The sequence below is a fragment of the Cucurbitaria berberidis genome, assembly GCF_010015615.1.
Source record: "Cucurbitaria berberidis CBS 394.84 unplaced genomic scaffold K460scaffold_3, whole genome shotgun sequence".
Lineage (NCBI taxonomy): Eukaryota > Fungi > Ascomycota > Dothideomycetes > Pleosporales > Cucurbitariaceae > Cucurbitaria > Cucurbitaria berberidis.
In genome coordinates, this window is record NW_024468937.1 from 44,175 (window position 1) to 56,507 (window position 12,333).

Sequence of the window (12,333 nt, forward strand, 5' to 3'; positions counted from 1 at the left end):
TGAATAGGGGAAGTGAGGTTATGATAGAGTGCATTTGCATGTGAATGACTCGCTTCGCTACCATACGGCGGGCTTCCGCAATGCCGAGGCCCAGCATGGCCAGCCTTGCGCGACATCGCGAACTATCTCCACACTTCTCCGGCTCCGCAAATGATCGCATCATGCACGACATCCACACCCTATCGCCCACCTCGAACCCTCAATCGCTGCCGCCTTCTACAGACATTTATTTCATGCTCGTGTCTGACCACAGCTCTCCGCCTTGACGTAATAGATGAAGTGCTCCCCACTCCGGGGGGCGCATAACCTACGCTCGTAATGTCAGACTCCGTGGGTAAGTGGGGAACGAACTAAATGCAAGGAGAACGCGTGCTAATACGTGGGTATTGGTAGACAGAGTATTCAGCCATGCGCTCAATACCGTCAATAAGATCCGGACTGGGTCGCAGAAGCCACCATCTGCGACACGACTACGACTGTATGGGCTCTACAAACAGGCTATGGGTACGCGATAGGTCGAAGACATGCGCTCTGGGAGCAACAAAGGCTGATACATGGCAGAGGGCGATGTTGATGGCATAATGGAACGCCCAGAGGGCAACGGCGATATAGAGCAACGGGCGAGGGAGAAGTGGTATGTTAGCACGCGACACCACTCTCTACAACCGAAGTTTAAGCAGGTTACTAAGATGCGACAGGGACGCTTGGAAACAGCAGAACAGCCTCTCACGCACCGAAGCGAAGCGCCGCTACATAACCACCCTTATCGAAACCATGCACAAATACGCCTCGCCCTCCCCCGACAGTCGCGAACTCGTCGCGGAACTAGAATTCGTTTGGGACCAGGTCAAATCAAATGTACCCTCTTCGTCTTCATCATCTCCACTACAGACACTTAGTCAGACGGGGATGCACATGCCACAAAACTATGGCTCACAACTGGGGCAGAGTGGGAGGGCCGCAATGGCCCAGGGAAGTGACATAGGCGGCAAAGCAAATGATGGTGATATTGATGACCAGCCTCTCCGAGTCAAGAGCCCCATGTCCCAAAGCGAAGAAGACTTAGAAGAAGAAGAGGCTGAGATTGAGCGTGAGGAATTCGTCGACGCCCCAGACTCACAATACAACCCGAACGCGGAGGACGTAGGCGTACAAACAGATCTCCAGAACCTCAGGCGACAGCAACCAATACCCATGGGGACACCGACACCCGCCCCCCGCATGCGAAGCATTGTCCCGCAACCGATACCCATGCCGGCTTTTACGAGCATACCGGCGACCAAAGCAGCAGCGACGGCGCCACAGCACGAGAGCGCAGCCGATCAGAAATGGCGGAAGCGCGTCGAGCAAGCCCTCGTCAAGATGACGGCCGAAGTCGCTGCGTTGCGCGAGCAACTCGAAGCCCGCCGCCTCTTCTCACACTCACCTCACTACCGGTTATTCCGCGGTCTATGGCGTTGGGCATGGGCGGCGATAAAGCACTTCGCCGTCGATGCTTTTATACTATGTATCGTGCTATTGTGGATGCGGCGGAAGAAAGATCGACGCCTGGAAGGCGCCATACGTGTGCTTCTCGGCGATGCAGTAGCGCAGGTACAAAGGGTTGGCGGTGTGAAGCTGGGGAAAGTGAAACTTCCTAGTCTTGGGGTTGGAGGTAAAAAGAGTACATGATGGTAGGGTTGATAAGAGTTGAAAGTGCAAGATCGCATGATATTGATATGTAACATTTTATGACCGGCGCCCTGGAGGCGTGATTCTGCATGGAAACCGGCAGTCACTTAGCAATATCTTTTTGTACAGGTATGTAGACTTCGTACTGATATATTAATTCGAATGCTCTTTGTTCTTCTTATGAAGAAGTTCATGAACTACACAAGATCACGAAGTGGGTACTCCACCGTGACTTAGAATAGTACCTTGACGACTACAGGATGCTTTCAATATCTAACGTGGTAACAGATTGTAGTCGGATTAATGATGAACAGAAGTACTGCTTCCACAAACGCGAGCCAGACTTTCACTATCCCAATTATTCAAATGACCGTCCCTACAACGCATCTCGCGACATATCGTTCAATTATTTACAGCACTTTCGGACTCAGTACAATCAGTGTATCCTGCTTGATTCTCAAAGACAACAAGCACACGACTGCGTATAGGTAGATTAGGGATGACAGTTTAGTAATACCTAAAAGGGCTTTTTTTTACCCTTTTAAGATTACAGTTAATAAGCCTATGGGATAGATAAGTAATCTAAAACAAAAGTCTTGATATGTTAAAACCAACCTACCTCACAGCGCGAGATCCTTTCTCAGCCGAAAAGTCACCACCCGAACCTCGCAATCCCACCATCCCAACACGCCCATAGATCCGCCCCGCCATCCCCATCTCCACTATCTATAAACTTTAGAGAACGAATCTTCGCCAGCGCTCCCTTACCTTTTGCCGTCTTACTACTGCATTTGATCTCCTTGACAGTCATGCCCGTCCATATATTACTTATTCTAATTGCTGTACCCGTAGCTGAGTCCTGGCTTGCTGCCAACAGGCCCATCCGCGGATGTACATCGATGTCAAGCTCTAGGTCATCAAGGTTGTGATGTGCGAAGCTGAGCAAAGGCTGAGACCAGTTTTTTAATGCAGTGTGGTTGAGTTTCCGGCGCTTTTTGGTGTCGCGATTTCCCGGGTACAGTGTCTTGAAGTACTGCTCGTTGTAGTGGTGGTTATCGTAGTTGAACGAGTGAGACGATGATGTTCGTGACGGGCGCGGCGAGCGGATGTCATACAAGAAGAGGCTGTCCTGGAGGCCGGAGCATATGAGTCGTGTTTCGCTATCGGCGCGCTTGAGCTTCGCGATCGGATATGGATGTGTAAGTATATGGCTCGACCCGCCTGATCGCGTGTCGTGAAGACGTATCTTGCCGTCGCGGCATCCAAGCGCAATTGTAGTATACGATATCCAGTCTAGGGAAATGATGTCGGAATTGAGTGACCTTACAGCCGTGTTCGAGTCCCATGTTCCCGTTGGTGAGCGAGTAAAGAGTAGGAGCGAGTTCGATGCCGCGACGGCAAGGTGTTCTGTATGCGTTGCCGCGACACTGTTGGCGAGTCCTGGGGACGGTGAGAAGCTCGTCGGCCTGGCTGCGGCTCCCCATATTGCGGTACATCCCTTGGGCGTAAACTGCTGCGCTACATATGGTCCGTCTCGTTCTGGGTCGCTCAAAGAGACAACAGGAGGTCGATCTGAGCCATATGTGGTGGTTGCAAGCGCCCCAGTTGCTGGCATGTAACTCAACGACGAGACAGTCGATGTAGTCCTCGTCAACTCATCCCATGGCTCGAAAGAGTACTTGTTGAGAGATAAGGAATTGAAGTAGTTGGTGGCTTCTGAGTCGTCGTAGCTCGGAAATGGTGGACCGTTTTCGGTGTGTATCCGACGTCGCTTAACTCTGTTTTCTCCATGGACTGCGTATATGGTTTTCGAATGCGGATCTTGGTCAAAATACCGGACCGAAGCATCATCCGGTCTGTCAAGAATTTGTTTTGGCCGGTTGCTGACTCCAGACATGCAAGCATCAGGCCACAGATTTTGCATGTAGAAAGATCTTCTCCTGTGACCTATTTCTCGTTCTACTTCTGTCTGAACAAGGGTGCCGACATGTCGCCGCACAACTCGTTCTTTGCGTATCTTGTCGGTGCGCGCAGTGGCAGCTCTTTGGATACGCTCATTTCTCTCTTCTTTTCGGATGTTGGCGAGTGAGTACTTCAAGTTCGAGTCCCGTGCTGCAACCTGTCCTTGGATTCGGAAGTACTTTTTCTTCTCCGAGTCAAAGTAGAAGCCTGGTATAGGTTGTCCGTTCATGCTGGAGGTGGTCGTCACAGTCAAGACGTAGTCGTCAGTTGCGCTTGCATCAGGCTGTCAGCAATAAGCTTCTGGGCATGTTGAACGACAGGAACGCCAACATTAGTGAAGTGGTGAAGAATGTAAGATGTAACGGTGATTGGTCAAAAACACATTGGGCGTCTGCAGAGGTAGAGAATGTACGCGAGTCAAGCACAACTTTCGCCTTATCGATAACGCTGGTGCGGACTTCCGAGGTATGACGCCACTACCGAGCATCATCACTCTGACAGATGAGCGACAGAATGTATTTGCCGCCGCCATCTTCCCCTCTCTTCTCCTCCTTTCTTCCGTATCTACCCTTCACATCACTTTAAGAGCCCATGCTTCGCGTTCCTTCCCTCCTCCGAAGTACACCCAAACCGCAACTTCGCACTACAACGAAGAACACCACAAGAGTCTTTGGCAGCTCGATGCGCCTGACCCAAATCATGGCACACTTCGACAGCTCCCAGACCTCCGGCGAGCGTCATACTCTTCAATCCCTCCCAAAATCCAATGTCTTCACGCAGACCCTCCCAGCTGACGCTGCCTTCCCCACGCCAAAAGATTCGCACAATGCGCCGCGGCAAACCCTCGGCCCACGCATGGTAAAAGAAGCACTGTTCACATATGTGCGACCAGACCCTCAAGGTGAATCCGAACTGCTCGCCGTCAGTCAGCGCGCTTTACAAGACATTGGGCTGAAGGACGAAGAGGCCGAGACCCAGGAGTTTAAAGATGTTGTGGCAGGAAGAACGATATCAACGTGGAATGAGGAACGGCCGGACGAAGGCATATATCCATGGGCGCAGTGTTATGGCGGGTACCAGTTTGGACAATGGGCCGGTCAGCTTGGTGACGGGCGGGCCATCTCCCTGTTCGAGTCTACGAATCCAGCAACGGGTACGCGCTACGAGATACAGCTCAAAGGTGCAGGGCGTACACCATATTCTCGTTTCGCCGATGGCCGAGCTGTGTTACGCTCTTCGATCAGAGAATTCGTGGTTTCCGAGTATTTGAACGCGATTGGTATACCTACGACGAGGGCGCTGGCGCTCACACTGAACAAGGGAAGCAGAATTGTGAGAGAAAGAGTGGAGCCTGGGGCGATTGTCACACGTTTTGCGCAGAGCTGGATCCGCTTCGGAACCTTCGATCTCCAGCGTACACGTGGGGACCGCAAGACATTACGAACCCTCGCAGACTACACAGCCGAGCACGTGTACGGCGGATGGGATGAGCTGCCCGGCAAACTCCCCTCTGGCGACGCGAAAGAAACCCACAACCAAACCACTACCGGCGTGGCGAAGGACACAATTGAGGGCGAAGGCCTCGAAGCAGAGAACCGTTATGTCCGTCTCTACCGCGCCATCCTACGCGCCAATGCCCTCACCGTTGCGAAATGGCAGGCCTATGGCTTCATGAATGGTGTCCTAAATACAGATAACACGTCTATACTCGGCCTCAGCATAGATTTTGGTCCCTTCGCGTTCCTCGACAGCTTCGATCCGACGTACACACCCAACCACGATGATCATATGCTACGGTACAGCTACAGAAACCAGCCGACGATAATCTGGTGGAACCTGGTACGGCTTGGCGAGGCGCTGGGTGAGTTGATGGGCGCTGGTGCGAAAGTCGACGAGGCGATATTTGTTGAAAAGGGCGTCACGGAAGAAGAAGCTGACGAGCTTGTCAAGCGTGCCGAGGGCGTTATCGACCGTTGTGGCGAGGAGTACAAGGCCGTTTTCCTCGCAGAGTACCGGCGCCTCATGACCGCGCGTCTGGGTCTTAAGACACAAAAGGACTCTGATTTCGAAGTCTTGATGTCGGAGTTACTGGACTGTCTTGAGGCTTTTGAGCTGGACTTTCACCACGCCTTCCGAAGACTATCTGCCATTAAGCTTTCGGAAGTAGAGACGGAAAATCAGAGGAAAGACGTAGCAGGCCGTTTCTTCAAGACAAATGACTCGCCGCGGCAAGAGTCCGACTCGAGGGAACGCATCGGCAAGTGGCTTGAGAAGTGGTCCGCACGCGTAAAAGAAGACTGGGGCGATAGCTCAGACGCTGAACGGCAGGACGCCATGCAAGCTGTCAACCCCAAGGTATGTTCTTCGTCCATTATGTATCTGAACTCACTAACAGCCATCTTTACAGTTTGTTCCCCGCTCCTGGATCCTTGACGAACTCATAGAACGTGTTGAAAAGAAGGATGAGCGCGACATCTTACCGCAGATCATGAAACTCAGTCTCAACCCCTTCCAAGAAAGCTGGGACTGGGATGAAAGTGAGGAAGAAAGGTTCTGTGGCGATGTTCCCAAGTACAAGGGCATGATGCAGTGTAGTTGCAGTTCGTAGGGTAATTGTTTCTAGGTTGCTAGGCTCCAGGACAAAATCAAAGGGCTGATTAGGAAGATGTACAAAGTGGTGTATACATGCATTTTCATAATGTGACATGAGATCAGTTTAGTCGACGCCACCGACCAAGTATTCTCCCACTTCCAAGTTGACAGATCTGCCAAGTGCGCGCGCATACTCCCACCCAAAATTCACTCTCCATTTTCCCCCCATCTCCAGCGCATCGTTGCTCCCCGCGCCACCCGCCCGAACCAACAACCGCATACTCGTCAGCGTAGCAATCTGCGTGTACAAATCCGCCACCTGCGGCACACTATCGACCAACAGTGCGCGGAAAATGGCAAACAACCTGTCGAGCGGGAACGGCGACGGCGTGAGCAGGTGTCTGGAAATCTTGCGGACTTTGGATCCTGTGCGTTTTGAGGACATGGAGAAGGAGGCGGCGCTGGGAGCCCGGCGCTTGTTCTTTCGCTTATCGGTGTGTTTCATGAAGTAGGTTACGTCTGTGCGTGACGGGTTGTAGGAGGCGAGGTAGGCGGCGATGAGTAGGTGCGTTGTATAATAGGGTAGGTCATGCACCGTCATCTTTGCCTGCCGTTGCTTACTTGGCGTCGCTGGTTCGGGAAGTCCACTCGCGGTGGATGTGGCTGTTTGAGAAGAGGTGGAGGCGGTATTTGGGTCGAGGATGCGGTCCAGAACCGAGTCTTCGAGCTGGAACAAGTGTCTCCTGTTCACCATCAGGCGTGAAAAGTCACGAGTTCCAAATTGTCCGGAAACAACTGGCTCGACAAAAGGTCGCCATAGTTTCATCGCACAGCTCCTAAAGCTTATAAGGTCCCTACCTGTATGCTTCGACAACGAGTCGTACACGGTGGTTAGGAAGCGATTCCATAACCATGCATCATCTTCGGCGGCGAGATCGGGCGTGTAGTCGGGGAACGTTTCTAGGGACGGAGGCGTGAGGAAGATTTTCGGTGGGTTAGCGCCGAGGATGGCGAGGAGTTGGGATCGAGTATAGGATGGGAAGTGTAGGAAGGAGATAGAAGAGGAGTGGAGGGTCGAAGGTGTGAGTGGGAGGGTCGTTGAGAGGATAAGGGAGAGGTTTGGTACCTGTTGCAAATTGTTTAGCCATGACATCTTTCATGTAGAAATATAGGGCTGTGTGAACTTACCGTCTCCCCTAGCCTCGCAAGTGCAGCAATTAACGTCCCCCCTCCCTCTCTGAGCTTATCCACCGCATCCAACACTAGCACAAACTTCCCTCGCCCCTCTAACAGGTTTCCCAGATGCACACATAGCGCACTCAGATTCTCCGTACGCGCATATGATCTCCTATCAAGCTTCTCATCGTGGAACTCTTCTAGCGCATCAACACTAGCTGCGACAATGCGCTCGAGAAGATGTCGCGCAGTTATACATTCGCGGACATTGATGATAGTATGTGATATGCTCGATAGTTGGAAGAAAGATGCAAGTATTGAGGACTTGCCCGTCGCTGTAAGACCGTAGACATCGAGGCAGGGTGGGGAGGGGAGGTGCGACTGTATATGAGTTAGCCGTGTCAATAGTTGAAAGGCTTCGGAGACCAACGCTATAGAGTGCTGCAAGATTATGAATCTGCTGGTCGCGACATTGGTACTCAGAAATGAGCTGCGCAATGATCTCATCGGGTAGCATGGTTGCGATGCTGAAGTTGAGGCCTACTAAGGGCGGGTGTTGAAGGTCGTGAAGGCGCGCTAAGATCGGCGCCGACGCGATGGCACGTGCAGTACAACGGGCTGAAGTTGATCATCCCCATACAGGACCCAGTTCGAGAGCCAGCACTTGTCAATGTAGTGGCAAAGAGCACGACAAATCCCGCTCCGATGCTCATTCTAATCACATTATATCATGATAATGTGTATTCACGGTGGCCAATCAACGACAATCTCCTCCAAGCCCGCTGCCTGTACCTACAGCACAGCCTGGCCATGCTGAGCTGAGGCTCATCAGAGGAGCCCCGCAGCTCAATAAATGGCCTTCCCCATGATGTGACCTTTCCTTTTCTCATTTCTCTGTCCCATTATTCTCACGTTAAACCACCACCAATTGATAGAAGAAGACTGTATATTCCAGCGTATCGTCACCCCTCGAGCTCTCTGTTTATTCCAGGCCCGGCTTCGATTGCACGTACGGCGCTCCTTCTCGTAGTCGTCACCCTCGCCCTCAAAGTTAAGGACCCAACTTCAAACGCCCTACATTAGAATTCTTGACTTGCCCTGCGATACCGAGGACGATCGACTACTATCCCAGATGCAAGCATGATGGATGGCCTAAGTGGCGCCGCAAGCATATTCGCTATTCTTCAGTTGTCTGACAAAGTTGTGAAATACATCAATAGTGCTGCCGGTGCTACACGCGATCGAACACAACTTCGCGACCGAGTACGAGCATGCAGTTACATCCTGTTGCAACTCAGCGATAAGGCCGACGACTCTGAGGAGGCCGAGGCCTGGTCAGCAACTATCGAAGCTCTAGCACGACCCGGCGCACCTCTACACCGTCTTTATGGGGCTCTGAGCCTGGTGGCAGTAAAGCTCCAAACAAAAGATAACATCACGAGAGCGTTGAAATGGCCATTTCAGGAGAAAGACGTACGCAAGCTCATTGAGCTGATCGAACAAGAAAAGAGTCTACTGAATTTGGCACTTGGAAACAGTGCTGGAAGACTTCTTCACGAGATGAAAGCTCGCTCCAAAGAAAACAGCCAGCAGCTCGTAGAGCTGACACGACTTGTAGCGAAAGGTTCACATGACAATGAAAGCAGTTTTCAAGAGGTGAACAATAGATTGTTTACGATCCATGCAACACAAAGCGGCATGTTCACCGGCATCCACGATTTATACGAGCGTCAGAACGACCATGAAGCTACCCAATCACGCCGGTTTATCCTTGAGTGGCTTACACCGGTCGATTACCCTTCACAGCAGCAAGACGCCATTATTAAGCGACAGGAAGAGCAGACAATCGAGAACATCCTCGCAGGGTTGCTAAAACAACTTGCTGAAGGACAGACTCCGCTACCGAAGTCTGTGAGGGATCTCTATGACCAGCACGGAAAGGGCCAAAGACGACCTTCACTGATGGCCATTTCAAAAGTCTACAACTTGTAACGGCAACTTATGCGAAGGTCTTCATTCTTGTAGACGCCCTCGATGAGTGTCGATCCACTGATGGCTGCAGGACATATCTACTATCAACGATTATCGAGCTTCAGCAGCAATGCAAAATCAATCTTCTAGCAACTTCGCGGTTCATTCCTGAGATCACAAAAAGTTTTGATGGTACTCAAACTCTTGAAATCCGAGCAAGCAATGACGATGTGAGAATATACCTCCAGGGACACATGCTACGACTACCTAAATTTGTTCAACGAAATACAAAATTACAAGAGGACATCAAGCAAAGGATTGTTGATTCTGTTGACGGGATGTTCGTCTTCCTAGCCTAGTTCTGTAGCATGACGCTAAAGCTCTTCTAGGTTTCTACTGGCTCATCTCCATTTCGACTCCCTAGTCGGCAAGAAAACAGCAAAGGCCGTCCGGACCGCTCTGGAGACGTTTATTACAGGATCAGGAGCTTATGATTCAGCGTATAGAGCCGCAATGCAGCGAATCGAAGGGCAAGTCACGGATCAAGAAGAACTGGCAAAGCAGGCTCTGGCATGGATCACATGCGCAAGACGTCCTTTATCTACATTGGAGCTCCAAGAAGCACTGGGTGTAGAAATCGGCGAGCTCGAACTTGACCCGGAAACTTCCCAGATATTGGAGACATTGTCTCAGCATGTGCTGGGCTAATTACGGTCGACGAAGAAAGCGATATCATCCGTCTAGTCCACTATACCACACAAGAATATTTCGAACGAACGCAGCAACATTGGTTTCCGGATGCACAGATCATGTTAACGAATGTCTACACTACGTATCTCTCTTTCGAAGGCGTAGAGAAAATTCTTGCATCAAGGAAAGAGAGGCTCAAATTTTTAGATGCGAATAAGCTGTATGCATACGCTGCAGGGAATTGGGGAAATCATGCTCGCATAGCTTCATCGGGCTATACGCAAGTCAATCCGCAGGTAATGGACTTTCTCGAACGACCATTCAAAGTGGAAGCATCTACTGTAGCGTTATGGCAGTCTAGCGCAGAAAGGTATACTGGGGGCGTCCCCGACAGTCTTCTATATTTACCTAACGAGTGACTTTAAAGCGTAGGAAAACAGCCACCACACGACACCACCTTGAGTATCAAATGTATGCGCCGGAGTGTTGGACCCGGCTCATAACACGACACCCATCACAATCTCCATCTTCTCGCAGCTCCGCTTGCAAATCCGTTCATCTCTATCCACTTCTGAACTATGTACGTGCCCCTCAAAGTACCTTGTACGAGCGAATGGCCTGCGCAATACACCCAGGAACCTTGGGGTCGCGAGGCGCAATATCAAAATGATTTCCGCTCTCCTCATCCGCAGAGCAAGGAAGCGCGTAGAAGCGCACTGAAAACGTACACACACATTAGCAAAATCACAGAGATAGAGATCAAGGACTAGTCTGAAAAAAAACTTACGAGTCCTCGTCAGCGAGCTTTCGTTGAAGAACGTGCTCTGGAACGGGCCAACAGTCACATCCTGACAGACGCCAACGGGCACGTCCTGGAGGAACACAGTGTCTTCAGCCCAGGGCTCCTGGCATCCGCCGTTGTTGTAGAATGTAGCGCGGATACGGGGAGCACCCTGGCGGGCTTCGAGGTCGAGGGGTGTTGCGCCGACGGTTGGGGCCGTGGCGAAGAAGGCGGCGGCGGCGGCGGCGAGGGTGATGAGCTGCATTTTGTGATAGAGGGAGTAATGAATTGTGAACGTAAAGGTCCAAGATTGTGTAGGAAGTTGACTGGTTTGATGGAGTGAGATAGAAGGCGTTGATGTCTGTGGTTCCTTTCAAGATGACCGACATATCGGTGTGCTTTATACATGTGCTACACGCAATCAAGCTTGTCAGTCGTCGATTCCTAATGTTACTATTACGTACCACGATATCAAATGCTCGAGCAGTTTTGTCAGTCTGTGAGATGATCATGTTGGTGGCTGCTCTCTTTTGCCCCTGAAATGTAGGTGATAGAAGGTCACATTCAGTTCTACTGTGGAGTCTGAGGTCAGCAGTTGCATGTATTTGTGTAGAACTATGAAGTCAATTGGTGCTTTGGGGGTATATATGGCGGTTTAATAATACGCCTTTTTGATTTTTGTCATCACCGCTAGACTCTGAACTATCTTGTGCTGACATGGTGATTTTTTCTGCGTCCTAGCTTGAACAGGCCCTTTCTACTATTATGGAATGGTACACATAACCTCCTAGCAGTTTGATACTCTGGGACCTGTTGATATGATGGTATTGAAAGCGTTTTCCCAAATGGATTCTTTAATGTGAGATTTGATATGAGATTTGATATACGGCATCTTTCCTAGCATGGCGGCACCATTAAATTGTCCACCAACACAGAAATCCAACAAAAAAAAATCATTCGTAGAAGTAAAACTCACAACAAACGTGACGTGCACAGCCTGCATTCTAGAACCAGTCAAATGTCATACTTGGACGCGAGTAATTCATCAGCTGACGCACATCCTTCTTCTATTCGCCCTTGCATGCTTCCATGCTTCCATGCGTCGCTGAAAGTCTGATTCGGCTCTACGTCTTTCTCCAGTTTTCTAAGCCGAGAGTTGGCATTGCTGACTGCAAAAACACTACAACCAATAGTGTCTCCACAGTGGTAAAACTTGACATGCGTATGACACTGCGTTCACGCACGTACGGCCCGTCTCACGCTCGCTGCCTGGAAGAATTGTTGAGTAAGCTGACCCCCACACGCACCCCCCTATTGAGTCCTCGGGTTCTACCCTTCTAGAACTAGGAAGGGCGGATATAATAGTTATCCAACACTAGGGACACTAGGGACTTGATCTGAGTATGTGTGACGTGAAATGTTTTGCATTGAACCTATTCGTACATAGCCTATTCCCTGCAGCCGGTCCCAGTGTACCCAACTCAACATGT

The 12,333-nt window shown here is 50.7% G+C and overlaps 7 protein-coding genes across 7 annotated transcripts; 4 read left to right on the top strand and 3 right to left on the bottom strand.

The window, feature by feature from the left end:
* Nucleotides 1–151: 151 nt before the first annotated feature.
* K460DRAFT_335227 (uncharacterized protein) lies at nt 152–1,839 on the top strand. Its single transcript, XM_040930941.1, has 4 exons — nt 152–334; nt 394–504; nt 562–634; nt 699–1,839. Exons 1-4 carry the CDS (start codon nt 319–321, stop codon nt 1,669–1,671), a joined length of 1,173 nt encoding a protein of 390 aa, XP_040787049.1. The 5' UTR covers nt 152–318; the 3' UTR covers nt 1,672–1,839.
* A 307-nt stretch (nt 1,840–2,146) lies between these two features.
* On the bottom strand, nt 2,147–4,016 carry K460DRAFT_365451 (uncharacterized protein). Its single transcript, XM_040933179.1, has one exon. It carries the CDS (start codon nt 3,860–3,862, stop codon nt 2,324–2,326), a length of 1,539 nt encoding a protein of 512 aa, XP_040787050.1. The 5' UTR covers nt 3,863–4,016; the 3' UTR covers nt 2,147–2,323.
* Nucleotides 4,017–4,332: 316 nt separating this feature from the next.
* Nucleotides 4,333–6,241, top strand: K460DRAFT_376166 (UPF0061-domain-containing protein; the record flags this gene model as incomplete). Its single annotated transcript, XM_040934849.1, has 2 exons — nt 4,333–5,988; nt 6,041–6,241. 2 exons carry the CDS (start codon nt 4,333–4,335, stop codon nt 6,239–6,241), a joined length of 1,857 nt encoding a protein of 618 aa, XP_040787051.1.
* A 108-nt stretch (nt 6,242–6,349) lies between these two features.
* K460DRAFT_285206 (uncharacterized protein) lies at nt 6,350–7,918 on the bottom strand (the record flags this gene model as incomplete). Its single annotated transcript, XM_040928795.1, has 3 exons — nt 6,350–7,351; nt 7,414–7,782; nt 7,832–7,918. The coding sequence occupies 3 exons, from the start codon at nt 7,916–7,918 to the stop codon at nt 6,350–6,352; spliced, it is 1,458 nt and encodes a 485-aa protein (XP_040787052.1).
* Nucleotides 7,919–8,544: 626 nt separating this feature from the next.
* On the top strand, nt 8,545–10,080 carry K460DRAFT_404787 (uncharacterized protein; the record flags this gene model as incomplete). Its single annotated transcript, XM_040936767.1, has 3 exons — nt 8,545–9,389; nt 9,464–9,712; nt 9,762–10,080. 3 exons carry the CDS (start codon nt 8,545–8,547, stop codon nt 10,078–10,080), a joined length of 1,413 nt encoding a protein of 470 aa, XP_040787053.1.
* K460DRAFT_92787 (uncharacterized protein) lies at nt 9,724–10,681 on the top strand. Its single transcript, XM_040938817.1, has one exon. It carries the CDS (start codon nt 10,182–10,184, stop codon nt 10,479–10,481), a length of 300 nt encoding a protein of 99 aa, XP_040787054.1. The 5' UTR covers nt 9,724–10,181; the 3' UTR covers nt 10,482–10,681.
* On the bottom strand, nt 10,413–11,319 carry K460DRAFT_365456 (uncharacterized protein). Its single transcript, XM_040933180.1, has 2 exons — nt 10,850–11,319; nt 10,413–10,778 (listed from the first exon to the last, which is right to left on the bottom strand). Exons 1-2 carry the CDS (start codon nt 11,106–11,108, stop codon nt 10,654–10,656), a joined length of 384 nt encoding a protein of 127 aa, XP_040787055.1. The 5' UTR covers nt 11,109–11,319; the 3' UTR covers nt 10,413–10,653.
* Between the last annotated feature and the right edge of the window lie 1,014 nt (nt 11,320–12,333).

Bases quoted from the DNA above. Each gene is read 5' to 3' on its own strand.
- K460DRAFT_335227 (XM_040930941.1), top strand. The intron at 505-561 runs GTACGCGATAGG...GATACATGGCAG, and splicing joins GCTCTACAAACAGGCTATGG to AGGGCGATGTTGATGGCATA. The intron at 635-698 runs GTATGTTAGCAC...AAGATGCGACAG, and splicing joins CAACGGGCGAGGGAGAAGTG to GGACGCTTGGAAACAGCAGA.
- K460DRAFT_365451 (XM_040933179.1), bottom strand. From the start codon at position 3,862: ATGAACGGACAACCTATACCAGGCTTCTACTTTGACTCGGAGAAGAAA.
- K460DRAFT_92787 (XM_040938817.1), top strand. From the start codon at position 10,182: ATGTTAACGAATGTCTACACTACGTATCTCTCTTTCGAAGGCGTAGAG.
- K460DRAFT_365456 (XM_040933180.1), bottom strand. From the start codon at position 11,108: ATGCAGCTCATCACCCTCGCCGCCGCCGCCGCCGCCTTCTTCGCCACG. The intron at 10,779-10,849 runs GTAAGTTTTTTT...GTACGTTTTCAG, and splicing joins AAGCTCGCTGACGAGGACTC to TGCGCTTCTACGCGCTTCCT.